Source organism: Oncorhynchus masou, chromosome 19 (genome assembly GCF_036934945.1).
Source record: "Oncorhynchus masou masou isolate Uvic2021 chromosome 19, UVic_Omas_1.1, whole genome shotgun sequence".
In the NCBI taxonomy this organism is placed as follows: domain Eukaryota; kingdom Metazoa; phylum Chordata; class Actinopteri; order Salmoniformes; family Salmonidae; genus Oncorhynchus; species Oncorhynchus masou.
The window spans coordinates 4,087,006-4,114,927 of NC_088230.1; the positions used below are offsets into that span (position 1 = coordinate 4,087,006).

General features: G+C 44.6%; 1 protein-coding gene across 1 annotated transcript in view; it reads right to left on the reverse strand.

The window, feature by feature from the left end:
• Positions 1–466: 466 nt before the first annotated feature.
• Positions 467–27,922, reverse strand: part of LOC135505725 (ATPase family AAA domain-containing protein 2B-like) — a 121,914-nt gene continuing 94,458 nt past the window's right edge. Inside the window, exons 25-28 of the mRNA XM_064924799.1 lie at positions 25,078–25,875; positions 23,878–24,005; positions 11,731–11,859; positions 467–3,847 (exon numbers count right to left, since the gene is read on the reverse strand). Of these exons, the coding sequence (XP_064780871.1) occupies positions 3,806–3,847; positions 11,731–11,859; positions 23,878–24,005; positions 25,078–25,875 (1,097 nt within the window). The 3' untranslated portion in view covers positions 467–3,805. The remainder of the gene's footprint in view (positions 3,848–11,730; positions 11,860–23,877; positions 24,006–25,077; positions 25,876–27,922) is intronic.

Sequence of the window (27,922 nt, forward strand, 5' to 3'; positions counted from 1 at the left end):
TATATATCCTGTGAAATATGCCATAACCATTTTAAATTTCAATTGGGGGGGGTACTTCCCGAATAGCAAGAACCATTATCTGATAGAATGCTACTGTTCTGATGTTTGCAAGTTTGGCCAAGGTTTGTCTGTAAATCTGTCCCCAAATGGAGAAGTTAACAAATGTTATTATTGAAATATAATACATATACCATGATAACTGTTGTAATTTTTGTTTAAGTGAAACAAGCCATTATGCCAGAAGATGTCTTGATACGGTCTTATAAATAAAGCCTTGTAGAGTGAGTGGTTCTTTGAACCGAGCAATATCACTCTTGGCAATCAAACTGAGGTGTATAGCTAACCTCTTCACAACCTATAAGTAAAAGGATTCCGTTTCAAAGCCAAACTGAGTATGTTCAGTCCTTTGACAGGCAGGTACACTGCTCAATTAAGGTCATCCAGTTGAGGGAATGAAAGAACTTGACAAAGTACAATTTGCACCTTTATTCAAGTATATCACAGCAGTTTTTAGAAATACAGTAAAAGTTTCTCTCAAATAACTTGCACCAAGGTAACATTTGATGGGGAAGAGGATGTTCAATAAACTTTAACCTCAAGAAGAAATCATTAAACATGGTGATGCTACAAAAACAAAATCTACTAAATAAATCCCACACGAGAAACTTAGTAAGCAGTGATGGAAAATGGTGTGCATACTGGACTAAATCATCTTTAACTACCAGACAAAAATTGGTTGTTTGTATAGACAAAAACAAGGAGGATGCAAAAAATGTATGACATTTTGAAACCCAATTCTTAAAAAGGGACAAATTGCTGACAAACTTTGACAGATGTTATTTTATAAGATGCTTGCCAAATTGTGTCAGCAACGTGAATAAGATTTACACTACCAACACACTATTGTTTTGATGTAAAAAAATCCATTAAGTCAACGTTAGCCTCATCCAGTATCCCACAGTCCATAACCACAAAACTAAAGAAAAACAAACACTGGAATAAATAAGAAAGTTGAAAGGTCATGTGTAGCCTGAAGAAACCTGAGACACCTGTAAACTTCTTTATTCTCCAATACACGCTAGTCCGCTACCTCACTTCAGCACTAAACTCATAACCGAGTAACAACTATTGCCAATTTGTTTAATGGATAGACGTAAAAACATGTAATTATAAATAAAATACTAATTTAAATCCCCACGACAGAGATTCAAGTCAACAAAAACAATTACCCTCAAATGAAAAAAAAAAGGAGATTGTGGCTTGATGGACAACATTAGCGAATGTGTAGTAGTACGATCTGAAAGGAAAGCAATCTTAGGACGTCTCGGTCTGCAGAACTGAAATATACAGTTTGACATTTCCTTGAAATTAAATGCTGTATGTCTCGGCTCAAATGCAATAGACAAAAAAAACTGAAAACCAACCAAACTGTTGGGTTACCGCAGTAGACACAGAACTTGTGCTGATTATCCAGCACCTTAGCTGTACTGAGTGCTGCGACAATAGTTTAGAACATGGAAAAATACTGTTTGCGCCCAGTAGACAGTTTGTCTTATTAGCATTAAAATAAATTAAGCTGAGGTAGCTTTGTTTCTCTCTCTGCAGTATTCCAATGCTAGTTTGCATATGTTTATTTTAATTGTTAAATCTTCACCTGGCACTCCAAGAGAAGGCAGATGTGGAGTTAGGATCAGCATAAAGCAGGGCTCTCCAATCCTGGAGAAGTACGAGGCATACAGGATTCTGTTACTGACCAATCGTAGTCAAGCCTGAAGAACACCATGACGATTTGGTTGGAACAAAAGCCTGCATGCCTAGTAGTTCTCCAGGACCTGAAGAACCCTGGCATTAAAAGGTAGACAGCCAAATTCCACTGCCACAGATAATGAGATGAGTGAGACGCAGGACTTCGCTCACACAGAGTATCTGCTTCACAGCACCAAAACAGTGGAGAAGATGAGCCTTGTGCTTTAACACTTAATTGTTGCGGTTTACTTTCTGCAACCATGTCATATCGGAGTCCACCTTTTAACTGTGAATGTAAAAGATTGAGGCTGGCCACATCTCGTCAAAACATGGATTCATCCATGGCCAAGGAAAGACCAGAAAAAGTTGAAAAACAAAAATGCATATCTTTACCACAAGGTGAACATGGATGGGCTGGCTATAGCGAATTACACCCCTCCCACTAGACAGACAATCAAAAGCATCAACAAAATAATTAAAACAACAGAATGCTGTTTTATACCTCAACAGGGCACTGCCTTGAATGGACTTGTTCATGGTCAGAAGCTTCACAAACAATTCAAAACATCGTTTCCAATTTATCATACAATGAAAAACTTTTTTTTTTTTAGTAATCAAATGCACAACATAATACATAGCCAACTGTAATTTTATCTAAATTTTTATAGAGTTAAGATTTGCTTTCCTATGAATGTCGACTAAAAACGGTCACGGAACATTGGCACCACTTTTGCTGTGACTAATTTGTGGCATCCGTTGACATGAAAGTAATAATAAAATACATTTTTACTCATGTGGGCAGGAAAAGACAGTACATCTGCTTTCCTACTGTAGACTTCTATCCACTGGTCCTGGGTCAGATATTATTACACCACTGTCAAGGTTAAAGTTAGGCTTGAGAGTTTGGTAATTTGATCCTAGATACATGGTTAGTTAAGGGGAACTTCTACATCCAGCATTACATGGAACAGAGCAGTTGCTAAAAACCTTAACAGCTGTTCTTTAGGAAAGTTAATTGGGGGTAAAATAAAGCACATGCTAGGCAGTGCGAATTACAAAAGGTGTCCAATTTCATTTGAGTTACGCCAGTTAGGTGTGGATTGACAGGAAATAAAAATTAGCAGGGCAGCTTGTGGAATATATTTTTTTTTTTACACAGAACTGTGATGCAGCACGTCAATCTGTTTGCTACGACTGCAGTCTTGTCAATTAATGTTGTTTTGATGTTCACTGCAAACCTCGAACAAATGCTTCCTCAGTTCCCATTGATGCATTTCAGTAACACCCTTATTAATGGGGATTTGATGTTTTTTAATGCATGTACATGCTGGCAATTGATTCTAGCCCAGCAGTGCCAACTTTACCCTACAGTATGGTCATGTTAAAAACATTTCAATGAACATTGAACAATGTTTGGAGCGAGAACGGTGGTTATAAGATCCATATCAATAAAAAAAATCATAATTGATTAGATCCAGAGGCTATTCAAACCAAGCTGTTTTAATGACTCAGTATGATCTGTAAGCTGTTGTATCTATGAGATGACTGGCCTATAATCTTGATTCACTAGCGTACTGAGAGATGACATGGGCTCAGTAATGGTGACAAGACAGGAGACTGTCTCAACCTCCAAGCTAACTGCACATACTCACACTGCTGGTGACAATCTGTGAATGTGATTACTATGTGTGTGTACAACTAAGCACATATGTAGTTTACGTGTGTGTAGGCCGTGGTTGAGATGTGACATCACCCAATCTGTTTTGTTGGTTAGTTTCCGAGTTACTCCCAACAGCAGCAAGGATTAGGATAGCACCTGAATAGCACCAGGAATGGCCGTTTCACCATTCGCGTGTGCGTGTCCAGGAGTCTGTTTGGTTGTGACTGCATTTGGGTCCGACCAGGGTACCTGAGACTATAGCACCATAGACAAGTCTGCCCGTTCTGTTGTTCATGTTCAGACCAGGGCTCTATATTTGCTCTGTGTGTAAGTACTTGGCTCAAAGGCTTGTCTCTGTCCCGCTTGTGTGTGTGTGTGTTCAGGGTAAACCTGGCTGTCTCACAGGAATGTAATGAAATTCTGGACTTTCCTCTCCATCTCCTGAAAAACAAAAGCATCAAAACAAACAGGTCAGAAAATAAGGTCTTTGTAGCACATGCTTTACATCTGGATACACAATTATACCTTGCATATTACCACTGAAAAGACAAACTTGCTAACAGATGCTCAATTAATTACAATGTTGATGCCAAGCACATGCTAAAAGGATTAGTCAACATGGTGAAGAATGTGAGTTCCAATATAAACTGAGTGTACAAAACATTAAGAACACCTGCTCTTTGCATGACCAGTTGAATCCAGGTGAAAGCTATGATCCCTTATTGATGTCACTTGTTAAATCCACTTCAATCAGTGTAGATGAAGGGGAGGAGACAGGTTAAAGGATTTTTAAGCCCAGAGACAATTGAGACATGGATTTTGTGTGTGTGTGTATGTATGTGTATACACACAACGTCAACAAAACTAAGGAGATGATTGTGGACTTCAGGAAACAGCAGAGGGAACACCCCCCTATCCACATCGATGGAACAGTAGTGGAGAGTGTAGCAAGTTTTAAGTTCCTCGGCATACACATCACAGACAAACTGAATTGGTCCACTCACACAGACAGCATCGTGAAGAAGGCGCAGAGCAGCGCCTCTTCAACCTCAGGAGGCTGAAGAAATTCGGCTTGTCACCAAAAGCACTCACAAACTTCTACAGATGCACAATCGAGAGCATCCTGGCGGGCTGTATCACCGCCTGGTACGGCAACTGCTCCGCCCTCAACCGTAAGGCTCTCCAGAGGGAAGTGAGGTCTGCACAACGCATCACCGGGGGCAAACTACCTGCCCTCCAGGACACCTACACCACCCGATGTTACAGGAAGGCCATAAAGATCATCAAGGACATCAACCACCCGAGCCACTGCCTGTTCACCCCGCTATCATCCAGAAGGCGAGGTCAGTACAGGTGCATCAAAGCTGGGACCGAGAGACTGAAAAACAGCTTCTATCTCAAGGCCATCAGACTGTTAAACAGCCACCACTAACATTGAGTGGCTGCTGCCAACACACTGACACTGACTCAACTCCAGCCACTTTAATAATGGGAATTGATGGGAAATTATGTAAATATATCACTAGCCACTTTAAACAATGCTACCTTATATAATGTTACTTACCCTACATTATTCATCGCATACGTATATACTGTACTCTATCATCGACTGCATCCTTATGTAATACATGTATCACTAGCCACTTTAACTATGCCACTTTGTTTACATACTCATCTCATATGTATATACTGTACTCGATACCATCTACTATATCTTGCCTATGCTGCTCTGTACCATCACTCATTCATATATCCTTATGTACATATTCTTTATCCCCTTACACTGTGTATAAGACAGTAGTTTAGGAATTGTTAGTTAGATTACTTGTTGGTTATTACTGCATTGTCGGAACTAGAAGCACAAGCATTTCGCTACACTCGCATTAACATCTGCTAACCATGTGTATGGTGACAAATATATATATATATATATTCAGAGGGTGAATTGCATATATACAGTATATCACAAGTGAGTACACCCCTCACATTATTGTAAATATTTCAGTATATATTTTCATGTAACAACACTGAAGAAATGACACTTTGCTACAATGTAAAGTAGTGAGTGTACAGCTTGTATAAGAGTGTAAATAACATCACACGGCCATTAAATGTCTAAACCGCTAGCAACAAAAGTGGGTACACCCCTAAGTGAAAGTGTCAATATTGTGTGGCCACCACCATTTTCCAGCACTGCCTTAACCCTCTTGGGCACGGAGTTCACCAGAGCTTCACAGGTTGCCCCTGGAGTCCTCTTCCACTCATCCATGACGACATCACGGAGCTGGTGGATGTTAGAGACCTTGCACTCCTCCACCTTCCATTTGAGGATGCCCCACAGATGCTCAATAGGGTTTAGGTCTGGAGACATTCTTGATCAGCCCATCACATTTACCCTCAGCTTCTTTAGGAAGGCAGTGGTTGTCTTGGAGGTGTTTTTGGGGTCGTTATCATGTTGGACTACTGCCATGCAGCCCAGTCTCCGAAGGGAGGGGATCATGCTCTGCTTCAGTATGTCACAGTACATGTTGGCATTCATGGTTCCCTCAATGAACTGTAGCTCCCCAGTGCCGGCAGCACTCACGCAGCGCCAGACCATGACACTCCCACCACCATGCTTGACTGTAGGCAAGACACGGTTGCCGCCACACACGCTTGACACCACCTGAATCAAATAAGTTTCTTGGTCTCATCAGACCAGAGGACATGGTTCCAGTAATCCATGTCCTTAGTCTGCCCATCTTCAGCAAACTGTTTGCAGGCTTTCTTGTGCATCATCTTTAGAAGAGGCTTCCTTCTGGGACGACAGCCATGCAGACCAATTTGATGCAGTGTACGGCTTATGGTCTGAGCACTGACAGGCTGACCCCCCCACCCCTTCAATCTCTGCAGCAATCTATTTCCCAAAAACAACCTCTGGATATGACGCTGAACACGTGCACTCAACTTCTTTGGTCGACCATGGCGAGGCCTGTTCTGAGTGGACCCTGTCCAGTTAAACCGCTGTATGGTCTTGGCCACCGTGCTGCAGCTCAGTTTCAGGGTCTTGGCAAACTCATAACCCAGGCCGTCTTTATGTAGAGCAACAATTATTTTTTTCAGATCCTCAGAGTTCTTTGACATGAGGTGCCATGTTGAACTTCCAGTGACCAGTCAGTGTGAGAGCGATGACACCAAATTTAACACACCTGCTCCCCATTCACACCTGAGACCTTGTAACACTAACGAGTCACATGACACTGGGGAGGTGAAATGGCTAATTGGGCCCAATTTGGACATTTTCAGTTATACTCACTTTTGTTGCCAGCCGTTTAGACATTAATGGCTGTGTGAGTTATTTTGAGGGGACAGCAAATTTACACTTATACAAGCTGTACACTCACTACTTTACATTGTAGCAAAGTGTCATTTCTCCAGTGTTGTCACATGAAAAGAGATACTCAAATATTTACAAAAATGTAAGGGGTGCACTCACTTTTGATATGCTGTATATATACAGTGGGGCAAAAAAGTATTTAGTCAGCACCAATTGTGCAAACAAAAATCCAGAAAATCACATTGTAGGATTTTTTATGAATTTATTTGCAAATTATGGTGGAAAATAAGTATTTGGTCACCTACAAACAAGCAAGATTTCTGGCTCTCACAGACCTGTAACTTCTTTAAGAGGCTCCCATGTCCTCCACTCGTTACCTGTATTAATGGCACCTGTTTGAACTTGTTGTCAGTATAAAAGACACCTGTCCACAACCTCAAACAGTCACACTCCAAACTCCACTATGGCCAAGACCAAAGAGCTGTCAAAGGACACCAGAAACAAAATTGTAGACCTGCACCAGGCTGGGAAGACTGAGTCTGCAATTGGTAAGCAGCTTGGTTTGAAGAAATCAACTGTGGGAGAAATTATTAGGAAAGGGAAGACATACAAGACCACTGATAATCTCCCTCGATCTGGGGCTCCACGCAAGATCTCACCCTGATGGGGTCAAAATGATCACAAGAACAGTGAGCAAAAATCCCAGAACCATACGGGGGGACCTAGTGAATGACCTGCAGAGAGCTGGGACCAAAGTAACAAAGCCTACCATCAGTAACACACTACGCCGCCAGGGACTCAAATCCTGCGGTGCCAGACGTGTCCCCCTCCTTAAGCCAGTACATGTCCAGGCCCGTCTGAAGCTTGTTAGAGAGCATTTGGATGATCCAGAAGAAGATTGGGAGAATGTCATATGGTCAGATGAAACCAAAATAGAACTTTTTGGTAAAAACTCAACTCGTCGTGTTTGGAGGACAAAGAATGCTGAGTTGCATCCAAAGAACACCATACCTACTGTGAAGCATGGGGGTGGAAACATCATGCTTTGGGGCTGTTTTTCTGCAAAGGGACCAGGACGACTGATCCGTGTTAAGGGAAGAATGAATGGGGCCATGTATCGTGAGATTTTGAGCGAAAACCTCCTTCCATCAGCAAGGACATTGAAGATGAAACGTGGCTGGGTCTTTCAGCATGACAATGATCCCAAACACACCGCCCGGGCAACGAAGGAGCGGCTTCGTAAGAAGCATTTCAAGGTCCTGGAGTGGCCTAGCCAGTCTCCAGATCTCAACCCCATAGAAAATCTTTGGAGGGAGTTGAAAGTCCGTGTTGCCTAGCAACAGCCCCAAAACATTACTGCTCTAGAGGAGATCTGCATGGAGGAATGGGCCAAAATACCAGCAACAGTGTGTGAAAACCTTGAAGACTTACAGAAAACGTTTGCAAATTATGGTGGAAAATAAGTATTTGGTCAAATGAATTCATTAAAAAATCCTACAATGTGATTTTCTGGATTTTTTTCCCTCATTTTGTCTGTCATAGTTTAAGTGTACCTATGATGACAATTACAGGCCTCTCATCTTTTTAAGAGGGAGAACGTGCATAATTGATGGCTGACTAAATACTTTTTTGCCCCACTGTATATGCCATTCAGAGGGTGAATGGGCAAGAAGAATTATGTAAGTGCCCTTGAATGGGGTCTCTGGTAGGAGGTATCAAGAGTAGTCCACCCTAGGGTCTCCAGAGTGGCGCAAGGCACTGGTGACCCATGGGGTGGCGCACAATTGGCACAACGTCGTCCAGGTTAGGGGAGGGTTTGGCCGGCAGGGATGTTCCTTTCCCATTGCGCACTAGTTACTCCTATGCAGGCCAGGCACAATCGGCAGGTGCACAGTGTTTTCTCCGACACATTGGTGCGGCTGGGTTCCGGGTTAAACGGGCATTGTGTCAAGAAGCAGTGCGGCTTGGATGGGTTGTGTTTCGGAGGAAGCACGGCTCTCGACCTTCACCTCTCCCGAGTCCGTACAGGAGTTGCAGCGATGGGAAAGGACTGTAACTACCAATTGGATACCAGGAAATTGGGGAGTAAAAAAAAGAAAAGGTCCACCGCCCAACTTGACAACTGTGGGAAGTGGGAGTCGGGGAAAGCATCCCTGTGGAACGCTTTTGATGCCTTGTAGAGTCCATACCCCGACAAACTGAGGCTGTTCTGCGATTGTACCCACGATTAGGAAGGTGTTCCTAATGTTTGGTATACTCAGTGTTGTCAAACCATTTACACTGCATCTGAGAAGAAAAAAAGAATCACAGAAATCTTTACTTCGACAGATTTGAACACCCACTGTTTTGAGGCATCGGAAAGATGCCCTGCTTCTCTCAGCTCAGCTCTATAGAATGTGGCTTAAAGTTCTCGCACCCTGTCACTGACACACACCTCAAAACACGCTTCGCCCGCAAGTGAAGACACACGCAGTGTTTACTTTAGCCCATGCAACAGTTTTACCTTCCGTAGTGTAGACTGAACTGACACACACACACACACATTACTGTCAAGTTGAGGCAGGCTAACGCTGGACATCAATGCGCAGTATGTACTAAAATCTCCCCTTCTCCCCCGCCTCACTTCTCCAGAACATCAGAGAACATTCCATCTAGGGAAAGGTAGTAGTCAGACAACAGCAGGAGACTAGAGCGCTATAGCATGTCTTTTAGGAACACCAGAGGAAAGCTCTTATACAACATGTAGCATTTCATTGTTTCCCCCTGCCAAGCCCATACAAGATGAGGGAAGACAGACATATTTTACCAACAGAAACAAACTAAGTGCATTCTAAAAGCCAGTGTGTGTCTGTGTTTGTGTGCGTCTCTGTATAACGGGGTATAACGGTACACGTATTCACACCGAACTGTTTGGTCCGCACCGTGAACCCAAATTAATATATAACTAAATACACTTGGCCTGTAGGCTATGCTGCGTTATGCCTCCTGGGTGAATCTGAGCTGAAAATAAACATTTCAGGCTATTCGTTTAAAACTAGAGCCTATGTGCATGTTGTAATCAAAATTCTAACCTTAATTGCAGCATTTCAAACTGTACTATTGTGAGGCGCAGATTTTCACCTTGTCAGCTCGGGGGATTGCAACCTTGCAGTTAACTAGTCCAACGCAATTACGACCTGCCTCTCTCTCGTTGCACTCCACAAGGAGACTGCCTGTTACGCGAATGCAGTAAACCAAGGTAAGTTGCTAGCTAGCATTAAATTGATCTTAAAAAACAATCAATCATAATCACTAGTTAACTACACATGGTTGATGATATTACTAGATATTATCTAGCGTGTCCTGCGTTGCATATAATCTGACTGAGCATACAAGTATCTAAGTATCTGACTGAGCGGTGGTAGGCAGAAGCAGGCGTGTAAACATTCATTCAAACAGCACTTTGTGCGTTTTGCCAGCAGCTCTTCATTGTGCGTCAAGCATTGCGCTGTTTATGACTTCAATCCTATCGACTCCCGAGATGAGGCACGCACATTGTACTTTATTTTAGTGTTGTTGTTGAGTAATAGTGTTTTCATTTATGAAAATACAAAGTGTTGGCATTCCTGATTGTGCTCAACAGGCATGACCATATGGAGTCAGAAATTCCAACACTTTGGACTAAAATTAGCTACAAGTAACTGTTTGCATTTCATTTCTCTGCTAACGCTCCCTGGACAGTAGGGCTGGGCGATATGGCCAAAATATTATATCACGGTATTTAAAAGAAATTGGCCGGTATTTTTAGTTTTTGAATAATTAAAGTTGTACATTTGCTTTATGAGTAGTGAGTGTTCCTAGGGTGGCAACACATACACTCTAAGTGATTTCAATGAGTCTCTCCATTCTGATCGTTTTATACTGTTCAACCAAAACTCATTTCAGCACTTATCATTTCTGCATTTTCTGCACTCAATTGCAGTGGTGAAAAAAGTACCCAATTGTCAAATATTAATATTTCAAATTCCTTATATTAAGCAAACCAGATGGCACCAATTTCTAGTTTTTAAAAATTATTTACGGATAGCCAGGGGCACACTCCAACACTCAGACATAATTTACAAACAAAGCGTGTGTGTTTAGTCAGATCAGAGGATGACCAGGGATGTTCTCTTGACAAGTGCATGAATTGGACCATATTCCTGTCTTGCTAAGCATTCAACATGTAACGAGTACTTTTAGGTGTCAGGGGAAATGTATGGAGTAAAAAGTACACTATTTTTCATTAGGAATGTAGTGAAGTAAAAGTAAAAACTGTCAAATAATAGTAAAGTACCGATACCAAAAGAAGTTACTTTAGTACTTGAAAGTATTTTTACACCACAGAATTTCAGTTGAGAATTTCCACACTGACACGTAGGGCTGCACGATATGGGCAAATCATCTAGGACTTATTTTTAACCAAATGTTGCAAATTAGAGCAAAAGTGTTGGAATCATGGAAATAGAATGACTATTCTAATTATGTAGTTAGAATATAATAGTGGGCACTTTGAATACAGTGTTTGAGATGACAACTAATTAAAATGCCAGGGAGGAGTTATTGTGACAGGGTTGGAACTAAAGTGTTTCTGAGGGGGCCCTATAACCTTTGGCTGCATTAGTGTTTTATCTTAGATGCTTTGCCGGCATCAATAATATATCATAAAAAATTAAAAACCGTTATACCGCCCAGCCCTACAGGACAGGAGAAATACCAACACTGACCAGGCATGCAAACAATCCTCCTCAATCCGCTCTCCACTGACGGCACTAGCCAGAGGCATCGATAGAAGCCTCTAGTTAATACGACAACACTGGCTACTCCCTCTGTCGCTGACACATTGTCTGACAACCTCAGTGTGCTGCATTCACTCCTGTACTGCCTTCAAAACTCCACATTAGTTTTCAGGAACCAAGCACCCATCTACCGCATTTGGAGGGCCAAATAAGCTTTTGTCTGTGTCGAGCTACGCGCGTGTCCGTCTAACCTCCTGTAGCCGTGTCTTGTTGTAGTCCAGTCGGTGTCGGTAGATGCACTGACTGAGGAGAGAGAAGAGTCTCTCCAGTCGTTCCACGCTGTAGCCTTCACTCCTCTGTACCACTGTGTCCAAGAGGGCCTGGGAGAGGAGAACACACACACGTTATACTATGTTATTATACGCATGAGAAACAAGCTCCCTCTAGAGAGGACACATTCAAGCCATAGACACACACAAGCAGAACATAAATACAGCATTTAATGCAACAGGGAACATAAATGCATACCCTGCATTCACATCACGTGTGCAACTCTCTCGCACACAGAGAGGTCAGCTTTATTCAAAAGCAATTAAGATCAGAGGGACAGCTAATTAAGGCTAATCATAATTAGCTCAGTGTTTACATTTGTCTGTTACTTTAATTAAGCACTTTGGACAGTCAAAGACCCGTTCAATTGACCTGCTCATTCTCAGCTTGCCACATTGTGTGTGGATCAAAATCCATAGGACTGAAATAGCAATCACACAGCGACTAGATTTACAGTCATTAGACACCAGGCAATAAAAGAAAGTGACAGGAAATGAGGTGCGTGTGTCAGTGTCAGGAGAACAAGGCGTGGGCTTCTCCTTATCAAAGTGAGGGGATGGGTGTCTCTCTTAACTACAAATAATGAGTGACTCTGAACACTTAGAGAAGTATGACTCTCATTTACCCATCTCTCTCACTACTGTATGTATACTGAACAAAAATACAAACGTAACATGTAAAGTGTTGGTCCTGTTTCATGAGATAAAGAATATTGCACAAATTTGTTTACATCCATGTTAGTAAACATTTCTACTTGACAGGTGTAGCATATCAAGAAGCTGATTAAACAGCATGATCATTACACAGGTGTACCTTCTGCTGGGGACAATAAAAGGCCACTAAATGTGCAGTTGTCACAACGCCACAAATGTCACAAGGTTTGAGGGAGCGTGCAATTTTGAGGGAGCGTGACTGCAGGAATGTCCACCAGAGCTGTTGCCAGAAAATTGAGTTCATTTCTCTACGTCGTTTTAGAGAATTTGGTACGTGTAAACTGCCCTCATAACAGCAGACCAAGTGTAACAACGCCAGCCCAGGACCTCCACATCTAGCTTTTCCACCTGAGGGGAAGGGCTTTACCTGACTGCAGTTCCGCGTCGTAACCAACTTCAGTGGGCAAATGCTCACCTTCGAAGGCCACTGGTACGCTGGAGAAGTGTGCACTTCATGGAAGAGTCCCGGTTTCAACTGTACCTGGCCGATAGCATTTATAGCGTCGTTTGGGCGAGCGGTTTTCTGATGTCAACATTGTAAACAGAGTGCCCCATGATAGAGGTGAAGTTATGCTGTGTGTATGTATATACATACATACATACATACATACATACATACATACATACATACATGTATATATATAATTTTTGAATTTTTATTTAACTAGGCAAGTCAGTTAAGAACAAATTCTTATTTACAATGATGGCCGCCAATCTCCAGCTACTTCGCACAGACACTGAAGAGTGGGACAAGATTCCACAGGTCATAATCAACAGCCTGATCAACCCTATGTGAAGGAGATGTCACGCTGCATCAGATACTGACTGGTTCTCTGAGCCACACCCTTACTTCCTTTTTCTTCAGTATTCCCAGTCATGTACAATCCACAGATTAGGGCCTAATGAATATATTTGAATGGGCTGATTTCCATATATATTTCCAGTAACGTTTTTGAAATTGTTGCATGGTGTGTATATTTTGTTCAGTGTATAAGTTGCCCCTCCTTTTAAGCCCGTCTCTCCACATCTCGGCCTCTGCTTCTAATCTTATACCTTTAGTCCTAAAATCGCTTACCTTTCGTCTCTCTAAACATCTCCCGCCCTCCCCCTCTCTCCCCTTGTTAGCCAGCTGATTTAATCAAGAGTACTGTGCCTTTTTCCAGTTGCCCAGGCCAATAGTGACAGCAGGGGTGTGTGTGTGTGTGTGTGGTAGGGCTAGCAGACCCCCTGAGGTAGTGAACTCCCAGCACACAAAGGAGCAGTAATCCAGTCTGTTAAAGGGGGCTGTGATACGGACCATTAAAGGCACCTCTCCCCACCACCCTCCTTCCCATCACAGCACATCTTTATCCCCGTCCTCTCGCTCAGCCTCTTCTCCCTCTCTCTATCCTCTTAGGTACAGAGGAGGAGAGAGGGGGAAAGAAAGAGCAAGGGAGAGAACGAAACAAGAGAGGACGGGAAGACAAGGTGTCATAGGACAGAGTTTAAAGCCATGGCTATCAGCTGAAGCACAGCATGCGGCCAGGCAGATGACTACATCAGTGTGCCAACAGCGCGCACACACACACCCCCAACTCTACATACACGTCTCCCCAAACACACACCTATCCCTGCAGACACACACACACACACCGACATTCAATACACACACACCCCCAACTCTACATACGTCTCCCCAAACACACACCTATCCCTGCAGACACACACACACACACACCGACATTCAATACACACACACCCCCAACTCTACATACGTCTCCCCAAACACACACCTATCCCTGCAGACACACACACACACCGACATTCAATACACACACACCCCCAACTCTACATACGTCTCCCCAAACACACACCTATCCCTGCAGACACACACCTACATTCAATACACACACACAGCCCCGTCTCCACGCACAACTTTGCAGACATGCACACCCAGACCCATCTGTAAACACACTGCCAACTCAATGTGGCTGCGTTCCCTGCATGTTTCAGCCCATTAAAGGCAGCTAACAAGGACACTGACAGGCTTGTCTGTGATCCTAAGAATATAAGACAACCTGAGAACAGGACACCAGTTATGACCAACATCTCTATCCTGGAACACACACCCTACCAACTCTTCAAAACACACACACACACAGTGCTCCTAGAGCCCAGCCCTTTGAATGTCTGAAATGGAGATCAGGTCACAGCTTATGACAGGGTACAGAAATAGTCTCAGCATGGGGTGCGAATGCTTTGAACTGGAGCGCTGATGACTTACATTTAGGTTAGTGTTACATTGGCATATAGAAATGTCTCACCCTGCAGAGCAGGTGGTTATTAGTGTATAAATGTTAGCGTTACTTAACACCGGCCCTTACTGGTAAAACACATTTCACACTAAACGTGTGATAAGCATTCACCCCACAAAACTTTTAGAATGTTTATGAAAAGGGAAGGAGCAAATACATTATGGGCATGTGCTGATATTACGAGATCACTGCACAATGTTGTGATGGCTATATTAAGGGCGATTGACCATCTGGTTTTGCCAGTCTATCGGGTCTTCGTGCATTGCAAGGTCTTTTCGTAGCGCTTAATATGGAGGACTGTGTGCCAGTGTTGAGCGCAGCATCAGGAGCCATGCTGAACACTACTCTTCATTGGTGTTAAGAGCTGTGTTGGTGTCAGGAAGGCTGCAGAGGGCTGGTAGAAAACACACAGGTGAGCCTGCCGCTGTAGCCCTGGGATTTAAGTGCAGCAAGCGAGTGAGGCAGAGCAAGAAGCACAAAGGGCGGGGGGGGGGGGGGGGGGTGATAACTGGAAGGACACAGTATCCATCATCACCGGTGGTGTTATTAAGCTTTTCATTTGTATGTAATCTTGTCTTGCCCGTGTTAAGGATGAAATATACATGATTCACGCTTCAAGAGAAAATCTACAGAGTTGAAATGAACGGAAAGGGGGAGGAGTGTAGTGGGTGATTTGCATCTGTTGCAACACGAATTCCAATCTCCAGAAAGGAGTGACATGCCCGGGAGACACTGCCAAGTCACACGGATTGGGAGCGCGAGGACACACGGAGTTGCGTAACATGTGGCACATATAAAGTAACACAAGGCTGACACCTCAGAGGGTTCCAGGGGTCTGTGTCATGACTAATGTGAATATGATGGAGGAATCAAATTATGCAGCACCCTCACTCGCTGCTCCCTAAAGACTCAGAAGCACGAGGCTAGCATCCACAGCAGATAAGCCACTGTCAGACCTTCAACATGATGGACTGAAGGGGTGGGATGATGATGATGATGATGTAAAGCGGGCCAGGTGACAGTGGTGGTCTGGACATGACCAACAGGTGTCACTAGACACCGAGTGCCAGAGTGCAAATTAAAGGCTATGATGGATGGGATGGAGACCGGGGCAGGTGGTTGGTCTGGTGATGTAATCTGGACATGATCAACAGGTGTTAAGAAGTTCATTTGGTATGGACGCTAGGCTCATGGTGAGGGGACTTGGCTGTGTCAGGGGGCATGGTATGGGGAATAAAAGATGGTTGACACCTTTGGCAAACTTTATCTACAGACCATCTCTTTAAAAATAGAGAAGAAAAAGCAAATAAACTTATTGCAGGTATTTCAAAGAGAAGTACAGAGCAGTAAAACACAGTCTCCCGTGCCTCAGACAGAAGTGAAATCTCTCTCTTACGTGAAAGTTAAATTCTTCTTTTAACTCTAGTACAATATTCACTCCAGTAGTGCTTGGTGAGATTATACTCAACAGCGCAGTGCTTTGGCGGCTGCCTTGCAATGTCGGAGCTTGCTGCTGATTAAGGGAGCGCTGAGAATAGAGCGAGAGGGGGTGAATGACTGCTGGAGTTGAGTTCCAGCTGTAACAGACTCACAAGTGGTTTGGTTATCAATTAGGCCAAGCCCTGTCTATAGCAGTCTGTCTATAGCAGGATTTGATTTGATTTTGGGGGTGTTAATGTTGGACATAAGACTTAAAACGCCATCAAATCAGCTCCAAGTGATTAAGATTTTGGAAATCTGTTCCAAAGTATTCCCACGCATAATAGAGAGTAAGCAAGGTGAGCTGAGCTCCGGGCAGCCGAGCGGAAATGGAGGAAAACTCGCCTCCCTGCGGACCTGGCATCCTTTCACTCCCTCCTCTCTACATTTTCCTCCTCTGTCTCTGCTGCTAAAGCCACTTTCTCCCACTCTAAATTCCAAGCATCTGCCTCTAACCCTAGGAAGCTCTTTGCCACCTTCTCCTCCCTCCTGAATCCTCCTCCCCCCCCTCCTCCCTCTCTGCAGATGACTTCGTCAACCATTTTGAAAAGAAGGTCGACGACATCCGATCCTCGTTTGCTAAGTCAAACGACACCGCTGGTTCTGCTCACACTGCCCTACCCTGTGCTCTGACCTCTTTCTCCCCTCTCTCTCCAGATGAAATCTCGCTTCTTGTGACGGCCGGCCGCCCAACAACCTGCCCGCTCGACCCTATCCCCTCCTCTCTTCTCCAGACCATTTCCGGGGACCTTCTCCCTTACCTCACCTCGCTCATCAACTCATCCCTGACCGCTGGCTACGTCCCTTCCGTCTTCAAGAGAGCGAGAGTTGCACCCCTTCTGAAAAAACCTACACTCGATCCCTCCGATGTCAACAACTACAGACCAGTATCCCTTCTTTCTTTTCTCTCCAAAACTCTTGAACGTGCCGTCCTTGGCCAGCTCTCCCGCTATCTCTCTCAGAATGACCTTCTTGATCCAAATCAGTCAGGTTTCAAGACTAGTCATTCAACTAAGACTGCTCTTCTCTGCATCACGGAGGCGCTCCGCACTGCTGAAGCTAACTCTCTCTCCTCTGCTCTCATCCTTCTAGACCTATCGGCTGCCTTCGATACTGTGAACCATCAGATCCTCCTCTCCACCCTCTCCGAGTTGGGCATCTCCGGCGCGGCCCACGCTTGGATTGCGTCCTACCTGACAGGTCGCTCCTACCAGGTGGCGTGGCGAGAATCTGTCTCCTCGCCACGCGCTCTCACCACTGGTGTCCCCCAGGGCTCTGTTCTAGGCCCTCTCCTATTCTCGCTATACACCAAGTCACTTGGCTCTGTCATAACCGCACATGGTCTCTCCTATCATTGCTATGCAGACGACACACAATTAATCTTCTCCTTTCCCCCTTCTGATGACCAGGTGGCGAATCGCATCTCTGCATGTCTGGCAGACATATCAGTGTGGATGACGGATCACCACCTCAAGCTGAACCTCGGCAAGACGGAGCTGCTCTTCCTCCCGGGGAAGGACTGCCCGTTCCATGATCTCGCCATCACGGTTGACAACTCCATTGTGTCCTCCTCCCAGAGCGCTAAGAACCTTGGCGTGATCCTGGACAACACCCTGTCGTTCTCAACCAACATCATGGCGGTGGCCCGTTCCTGTAGGTTCATGCTCTACAACATCCGCAGAGTACGACCCTGCCTCACACAGGAAGCGGCGCAGGTCCTAATCCAGGCACTTGTCATCTCCCGTCTGGATTACTGCAACTCGCTGTTGGCTGGGCTCCCTGCCTGTGCCATTAAACCCCTACAACTCATCCAGAACGCCGCAGCCCGTCTGGTGTTCAACCTTCCCAAGTTCTCTCACGTCACCCCGCTCCTCCGCTCTCTCCACCGGCTTCCAGTTGAAGCTCGCATCCGCTACAAGACCATGGTGCTTGCCTACGGAGCTGTGAGGGGAACGGCACCGCAGTACCTCCAGGCTCTGATCAGGCCCTACACCCAAGCAAGGGAACTGCGTTCATCCACCTCTGGCCTGCTCGCCTCCCTACCATTGAGGAAGTACAGTTCCCGCTCAGCCCAGTCAAAACTGTTCGCTGCTCTGGCCCCCCAATGGTGGAACAAACTCCCTCACGACGCCAGGACAGCGGAGTCAATCACCACCTTCCGGAGACACCTGAAACCCCACCTCTTCAAGGAATACCTAGGATAGGATAAAGTAATCCTTCTCACCCCCCCCCCCTTAAATGATTTAGATGCACTATTGTAAAGTGGCTGTTCCCACTGATGTCAGAAGGTGAATTCACCAATTTGTAAGTCGCTCTGGATAAGAGCGTCTGCTAAATGACTTAAATGTAAATGTAAATGATTATGTTCTAGTATGTATCTATATCTGTTTGCTCTTCTTGCGGTCAATTAGCAGTCCACAAATGATTTGTAATTATTTTCCAGCCCCCTAACCACAGCTCAAGAAAAAAACTCATCCTGCAGCTGAATCTAGTTGATCCCTGGACTATAGCTATCTATTATCTGGGATAACTTCGGGAAAGTCTATTCTCCTCTCATGCTTTTCTCTTCCTCTACTCCCATCTCCTTCCTTTTCTAATTGTTCTACATCTCCATTTCCTCCCTATTTTTTCCTCTCCCTCCCCCTTCATCTCGGGTCTTGTGTCAAAAGCAAAACCAAACAAGCCTCGGGCAGTTAGGCCCAATCTGACAGCTCAGACACAAATGAACGCATGTCACAAAAAAATGCACTTTCAAACAAAAACGCTTGTGCGGATAATGTGTCAAATCAAATCAAATTTTATTTGTATGTGTGTGTCTGTGGGGGGGGGGGGTCGACATTTGCGCTAGTCACTAGAGTAGTAGTTTTGGACGTGTGTGTGTATATCGGCGCACACGTTTGTTTTCATGATGTGGTGCCGTAACTGGTTGCCGATGTGGATGGAAGCCTTTTCAAAACGACAGGTCTCTAAACGGAAAGCCATTATCACATGCAAATGGTCGCTCTGTCAAGGACATCAGCGGGAATGAGTACAAATGAAAAGGAAGCATCTCAAAAGTTATTTATTTCTATTGACAATCAAAACGCTTCGCACCGGCCATTAAGCCGTTTTCTTTCCCTAGCAGGCATTCAGAATAGCCGCCTACCTCCCTCTCCGGATGGAACCATGCTGTTATTAGTGTTGGAAATGGGCAGACACAACAAACTGAAAATGGGGCCATTTCTGTGAACGGACGGCTCTGAAATGGGAAATCTTGACATGCTGTAATAGTCAGGCAACAGGGGAGAGAGAACTCTTCAGTGTAACAGCCAATGAATGCACACTGGGCATTTGCAGCTGCGTAAAACAAATCTAAAGAAAATTGCCTGGCCAAGTCTTGTAGCCCAGCCCGCGTGTTCTTTGGCGAGGTGGATAGAAATGGAATTGATTCCCTGATGATGATTCTGCTGCAATCTAGGGCACTTACAGTGCCTTCAGAAAGTATTCACACCCTTGAGTTTTTCCCAGGGTACAAATTACAGGGAAGCTCAGCTCCCCCATGAATGAGACTTTAACTCCCCTAAATGCAACCGAAGTGGTAAAAAAAAAGAAAATCAAAACATCATATGAAACGATTCCCACCTCCCTCATGGTTTAAACCATTTAATTCACCATTATTTTGGCTGCATAAACAGTCTCCCTGTCCAAGGCACTGTCCACTCAGTAGTGCTGAATTTGGCCTCAGCTGAGCTCCTTTAAAACGCATAGATGCTCATTTTGGCCATTTGTTTGCCATGCACCCTTGATTAAAAAAAAAATAGCCTTTATTCCAATGCATTAGATGTATCCGTTGATTCATCATGGTTTGCTTTTATCATTCAGCTGATTAGAGCGCTCATTCCTTTGTTTTTCAGGTGCAGGCAGGTGGCCTATTGGTGTTCTCTGTGTCATACGTGGCCCAGAAGTAGTAGACCAATTATTTAGCCTTATGATTTTCTACCAATATTTGTTGTTTCCTGGATCAGCTGATGATGGTTGCCAATATCACTAGATAACTAGCCTACTGCTACACACCAATGCGCATCCAACATTAAACGACCTATAGGCCTATAGCTGACTCTTTTGGTTAGAAGCATTAGATTTTGCAAAGGCATAGGCCTACAATATTTTGGATTTGTGCGCCCGTGAGAACTGTTCAGGAAAAACATAATGAACTGTTACGCAGGCATAGTTAAATGCTTAATACAAATAACAATCATTACTTACAAATAACAGTCAAATATCATTATATAAGGAAAGAAAGGTAGTGTTTTATGTCACACGATCTGTGATGACTCCAAATATTGAACTCATGAATTATGGACAACTCATGAACTAGGGTGTAAAACATGTTTTGATTCAACTTGTGTTTTATATTGAATGTAGGCTACCTGTTCTGCAGGTATTCATGTGTGTAAAATTGTCTCTGCTGAAAGGGTAGGGCTACCGGCCGTGGTGTAGTAGAGGGTAAACACAACTAAATGCAGTTTACCCACCTTTTCAGGAAAATGTTACGTTCCCTATACTTTTAAATACATTTTCACCATGACCAGCAAATCAGAGTTTACCCAACTATTTGTTTAACACTACATCACTGGCTACCAGTAGGCCTATTTGAAATTCATGGTAATAGGCCTACACATTGTAGCTTAGTCTAGTAAATTGACTGTTTTTCCCGGGACAGTTTCAGCCCCATTTTAGGTGTCTCAACTTTTCAGGCAAAAAAAGGTCAATTTGGCAGCAAGACGTATCAATTAACGTAGGTCTAATCAATGGCAATGGTCAAACGTGATTAGGCACATCTTTTGGTGTTCTGTAATGTCGATTCATCAAGTGTACATGTACATGCATTACACGGTTTGGATTATTCTGGAGTGGACGAACATGCGCTCAGGTAGCCTACTTTTTTTTTTAAGTGATTTGTTTGACAATCATGAAAGCGGCATGTGCCACATTAAATGGTAATACATTTTAACGGTTAAATGATGTGCTTATTAGTAGGCTCATACAAAAGATCTGCTCAGTGATAGCGCCAATGTGGACTTTAAAACAGTTTAATGGCTGCTCTCGGCGAAAACTGAGGACGGATCAACAATATTGTAGTTACGCCAGGATATCAAAGGAAGCCTGATAAAAAACATGTTTGCAACAAGGCACTGAAGTAATACTGCAGAAAAATGTGGCAAAGCAATTAACTTTTTGTCATGAATACAAAGTGTTATGTTTAGGGCAATTACGGAGTAGCACATGACGGAGTAGCACTCAATATTTACATGTTAGGGGTATGCTTGTAATAGTTAAGGACTGGGGAGTTTGTCAGGATAAAAAATACAAATCCTAGAGGAAAACCTGGTTCAATCTGCTTTTTACAAGACACTGGGAGATGAATTCACCGCAGGAAAATAACCTAAAACACAAGGCCAAATCTACATTGGAGTTGCTTACCAAGAAGACAGGAAATGTTCCTGAGTTTGACTTAAATCTGCTTGAAAATCTATGGCAAGACCTGAAAATGGTTGTCTAGCAATGATCAACCAACAATTTGACAGAGCTTGAATACTTTTTTCAAGAATAACTAAAACGCTCCAGGTGTGGAAAGCTCTTAGAGACTTACCCAGAAAGACTCACAGCTGTAATCACTACCAAAGGTGATTCTGACATGTATTGACTAAGGGGGTTGAATACTTATCTAATCAAGAATGTATTTTTTTAAACTTTAGCTCAGCATCAACATGCCTGATTCAACTAACCACGTAGAATCAGGTGTGTTGTTGCTGGGCTGGAACACACTATGTAGCTTCCCAGGAGCAGGGTTTAAGAACACTGCTGGAGCCAAACCATTTCCAGAACCTCGGTGTGAGGACTGAACAAACAAGCAGATTTCTTTGCTAATTCCAAATGAGTTTCCAGGTGCCCTGCAATCTAAGTTAAATGTCAGAAGTAATGAGACTTCTCCAATCAATGAATTTGAATTTAAGAGAAGATGAGAGGAGTACCGGAACGTGCCACACCACTCCTCTCCTAATATCAGGCAGCGAGCCAGCCCTACTGACCACTGTGGAGATATCAGCCTTAAACGCACTCTCACCCCGCTCACCGGAAATTCAATTTGTTCCGTCTTTCATCCTGGTGGATGAAAAAAGCAATTATTCACAGTGCACTCTTTTCACAATCTGTTTCTTAAAGATATCTCTTCTTTCTACAGCCTAACGAATAAGCCTCCAGATTAGTGCAGTGCGCGTTCACAGGGAGGGAGCGTTCCCACGGTTCGTGGCGTCAGCCACCCACGACTCGTGGCTCTACGTTTTTAACGGGAGCCGTCGTGACCAGACATGTCAATCACTTTGAGAGACGCCACCGTCAGGTGAGAGGAGAGGCGGGAACCACGCATCCCTCAATCTCTGCCCCCACCCTGCGGCGATGCTAACAACGGGGAGATAATGATTTGCTAGCAGGGAAGGAGCGCGTGACAAACACTTCCTCTACAACTATGTTGTATCTTCCTGTTCTTAACAGGGCCGTTTGGGTGGTTGGTTGGTAGAGAGAAGAGTCCCTGGGAAAAGAGAGAGGGTTAAGGGAGTGAAGAGAGAGCACAGCTCCAATTTACACCCGGGGTATTAGGTGGAACCTAAGTGTGACCGTGCAAAGTGCCTGGGAATCGTTTCATACATTTATCCTGTCAATCTATTCAGAGACCAACTTGACGGAGCGTAGTGTGGAGAGCAGAGAGCGCAGAGCTAGCGCCTCATGTTTGAGTCATGTCCTGGCTGCATTCTTAAAATGGCTGTATGGAAGGAACAACACCTGTTGATTGACTGAAGACGTGGAGATGCCCTGTTGCCTGCTACTTAAATTGGAACCTTCCTCTCGGATGATAGGGATGTAGAACATCTCTCGTTGCGCGCGCGCACACACCCACACAGTGAGGGCAGACTGGGGTCTCCAACAGAGCACGAGGAGACGATATTAGGCTGGGAAATCAGGAGCATCCATCTGAAAAGGGGGAGAGTGACACCAGCAAACCCAGAGAAGGCATGAAGGGCCCGGGGAGGATTAGGGGCCAGTCCCCCTCCACATCTACTCTTTTTTCTTCCTTCCGTCAATGTCAGTCTACACCAAACCTTACTTCCCTCAACAGCATTGACTAGGGCCCATTAAATTGACTGGTGATTGTCTCCCATCTGAGAGACAGAATTAGTATCTAATGTTGGGTGCTCTGGGCTTGGAAGCGACAGAACGAAGGGATGAAAGGAGAAAGGGATGGATTAAAGCATTGTGCAGGGAAGCCTTGGAGATGAGGGTGTAGTGTGGCTGGGATTAGGAAAGGGACATTGCCAGTTATAATGCAGCTAGTAAATGACTGGAGGGATGGCACTGCTTAAAATGGTCTCATTGAAGATAACATGAATGGATGAATGGCGTTTTCACAAGACAGTAAGCTGTGGAAAGGCATTGTGCTTAAAATACAACACAATCACTATTACCCAACTCATTACTTTCATACTCGGGGATATGTTCAGCATTACTTAGAAAATAGAGGTAACACACACACACCATCCCTTACCGTGAGTCGATGTTGATCGACCACTAGTGTAGGTGGTGGAGGGGTCTGTGGACTCTCCTCTGTCCCGTCAGTTGATGCCTTTGACTGCTCTGATTGTCTCATTCTGCACTTCCTCCCCTTGGAGCAGCCTGGAACAGGAAGAGAGAACAGGTATACGATACAGCTCACCTACAATCTCACCATTGACCTATATGTTAATCGCCATCATTTATCCAGTTATTAGAACATAATGAACCATAGCATATCCATACGCCAAGGCTTGTTTGGATGAAAGCAAAGGCCTGACAATCAAAGATGAGAATAGCTGCCCCTCTACATTCAGAGCCTGTGATCTGTCGGCTTATAGTTTACTGCTACCAGCGTTCGTGGTACTACACCGTTTGTAGGATCCAAAAAAAGCCACAACAGAGGAAGCAGAAATCTCCCCCGGCCACCTCTACTACCCCACCCAAATCACCAAGTTGCTCCAGGCTTCCAGCTGGCCCCTGATAATCCACAGCCCTGAGTTGTAAATCACACATACAGGCCTATTGGCTTGTCCCAGAAACCACACACACACACACACACACGTACTGTAAAGTTGTATTGTATACGTACACACACACACGCACAAACTCACAGGCCTATCGGCTTGTCCCAGACACTACACGCCAATAAATGAACGGCCAAGAAAAAAATGATGCGAGAGAAAAAAAGCCAACCTTGTGAATTTCTTTGCAGTAAAAACTGTTTTTGAGGATAAATCTTAAGAGTGGTTTTGGATAGTCGACAAAGGTAGAAAACCTCAGACTTGAGGGTTTCATTGAAATATGCTGTCTGTGTAGACTTAAGGATCGTATTTCATATTTCACATGCCATGTGTCCTGGATAATGCACGCCCTGTCGTTTTAAAAGCAAACCTAGTGTAAATCAAATATCTTGGATGACAATCAACAAAATGATGATATTTTGGTTCTTTGACAGTGAATGAAAAAGTAATGCGAGGTTAGGCTGACTGTGTTCAAGTCTGTGTGACGTGTTTCTGTCTGGTGCTCTCGGAGAAAGATCAGAACTTGCCATCTATACTCAGAGTAACTCGCATTATTTAAAAGTCTGAGTTAGACATGCATATATCAAGTCAGTATTCTACCCCAAGACAGCGATGAGTGTGGTGGTGCACTAGGAACAGGTAAAAGTTAACCACGGATAACCCCTCAGTACCTTCTCTGTCCTGCTCCTCCTTGCCCGTCTCCGTGTCTCCTGTCCTCCCGTCCTGAAGACTGCGTTCCTGAGTTCCTCTGCTCACTGCAGACGCCGACACTTCCCCCTCTGACGCTTCACCTTCGACCGCTGTAGGCCACTCTGTCTCAGAGTTCTTGAGGGCCTGGGAATCCAGGCTGTCCATGGACTCATTCCCGTTCACACACTCCCGAGGGACAAGGGGTGCTGTGGCCAGCGTGGGGACTGACGACTGCTGCTCAGTCTTGGACTGGACCTCGTGGTCTTTAGGCTGGACCTTCTCAACATCCATGGGCTGGAAACCTTCCTCCTTAGGCTTGGCTTGGGGGATCTCACCTTCATCTTTAGATGAAGACCCCTCACCTTTAGACTGGATCTCCTGAGCTTGAGGCTCCTTGTTTTTACAATAAGACTCACTTTTAGACTGGGGGTCTTTGTCTGTGGATGTAGATTTGGCTTGGTCTTCTGTAGTTGGTGTCTCGTCCTCCTTGGTCCTTGTCTCTGTTCTCTGGCCCCTAGGGGCCTCATTGGAGCTCTCCTCCTCCGTGGAGATGCCATATGTGTGAGGGTGTGTGTGGTGTCCGTTGGGCTGAGGATCCATGGTGTCACAGGAAGACTCTTCGTCCTGAGTCAGACAGGAGTCGCTGGGTACTGCTGCTTCCGGCTTAGGCTCCGCACCTTCATCCTCCTCTTCCCCCGTTCCCTTCTTGTAGTTCTTCTTCTTCCTAATGATGCCCCGCCCCCAAGATGGCCGCCGACGTGCTTTCCTTTTTATGTGATCTGGAACCAGAGAGAAAAAAAATGTATTGGTAAGTTCAGTCACATGGAACACAGAACTTATGCTAGTACAACCACACCAGACTCTACTACACGGGTTCTCCTCGCACACACCAGTCTCAGCTACAGGAGGTGCAGGCTTTTGTTCCAGACCTGGTCTAACACACTTGATTCAATTAGTGGTCTAAATAGAAGACCATGATAAGTTGATGTGACGACACACAAGAAACAGAATCCTTACAAATGGGCCTTCATTAAGTAGTAATTCACTGGAGTGACATGAAAGTGGACCAACTAACAACAAGCAATTGAGTTGCCCTGTTAATGCTCCCTGCCAGGTCTTAAATGCTAGGGAGGCATCAGATGTCCACTCCATTGCAGTGGTTTGTGTGTGTGGCCTGTGTTCCACACGGAACAGGAAGGCAAGGTTAGTGGGCCCCATAGAGGGAGGCTGTCTGTTAGTAATTGCTAGGTGGATGAGGCAGGCTACTGAACAGACAGACAGAGAGCGAGACAGACAGAGAGCTCACACCTCTAATTGAAAACAATTGAAAGCAGCCACAGATGTGCCCCATATCTCAGCGCCAAACTGGATTTGCCCACTATTCCCTCTCATGGGGGGGGATGTCCTATTACTATCCAGTTAAAAGGTCTGGCATAATGGGGTTGCCACCCCTCCCTCACTATGGTGCAGAGGTCCTGGTGGAAATTACAGTATTTCTGGTGTGAGATGGTGACTGTATTTCACTCTGTGGTTGTAATCAGAGAGCACTGCCAGAGAGAGAGAGAGCAGCAAAGAGAGAGGAAGAGATGAGACGAAACAGAAAAAGGAGAGGCGAGCAGGGCTATTGCTGCAGGGACATGACTGATGGGGGGGGGTAATGCCATCTGAGAAAGTGCAGTAAAAGTGTCACAGGGCACTGGCAAGAGTGCCTGGCGCGGTGAAACTTCAGCAGGGTCAGATTTCACACGCTGTCTTTTTCAAACCGCAGCCACAGGGTGCGTGCCAGGCCAACAGTGTGTGTGCATGGCGATGAGGGTGTGTGTAATATATCAGCCTCCCTGCCCAGACAAGCGTTTGAACCTGGCCATGAGTGGACTAGGCCTGGGCCTGTCAGTTCAGTCAAAGCCTCCCACATAAACCCGTGGTGAGTCTCATCAAAAAGGCCTTTAGAGGGGAGATCCTCCAACAGTCACATGCTAGCTTCCTCACGATTCTGTCTATCCTAATGTTCAGAAGACATTCATCTTCTCAGTCTCTGAACTGTGGTTGAAAATGACAGATTAGGGCACTAATAAGAGCCTGAAATGGAACACAGTGGCTGTACAGTAACATGCTATAAATGACATCAGTGCTCAGGCCTGTACGGGTTTGGAATGACAGCAATTCTGAACTTGAGCACTGCACGCGACAAGTCGCCGCCCCATTTTTTAATTGTACCTTTATTTAAATAGTCAAGTCAGTTAAGAACAAACTCTTATTTTCAATGACGGCCAAGGAACAGCGGGTTAACTGCCTTGTTGAGGGGCAGAACGATAGATTTTTACCTTGTCAGCTCGGGGATTTGATTTTGCAACCTTTTGTTTACTAGTCCAACGCTCTACCACTAGGCGACCTGCTGCCCCAATTGGGCAACTTTTGCTAATTTTTGGTTGTCTGAGCGAGGGAAATGCTGAAAATTGAGTACAGTACATTCAGAAAGTATTCAGACCCCTTAACTTTTTCCATATTTTGTTACATTACAGGCTTATTCTAAAATGGATTAAATTGTATTTTTTACTGATCAATCCACACACACACACACACACACACACACACACAATACCCCCAAAATCAGGTTTAGAAGTTTTGGTAAATGTATAAAAAAATAAAATGGAAATATCACCTTTACATAAGTATTCAGACCCTTCACTCAGCCCCAAAACATCACTGCTCTAGAGGAGATCTGCATGGAGGAATTGGCCAAAATACCAGCAACAGTGTGTGAAAACCTTGTGAAGACTTACAGAAAACGTTTGACCTCTGTCATTGCCAACAAAGGGTATATAA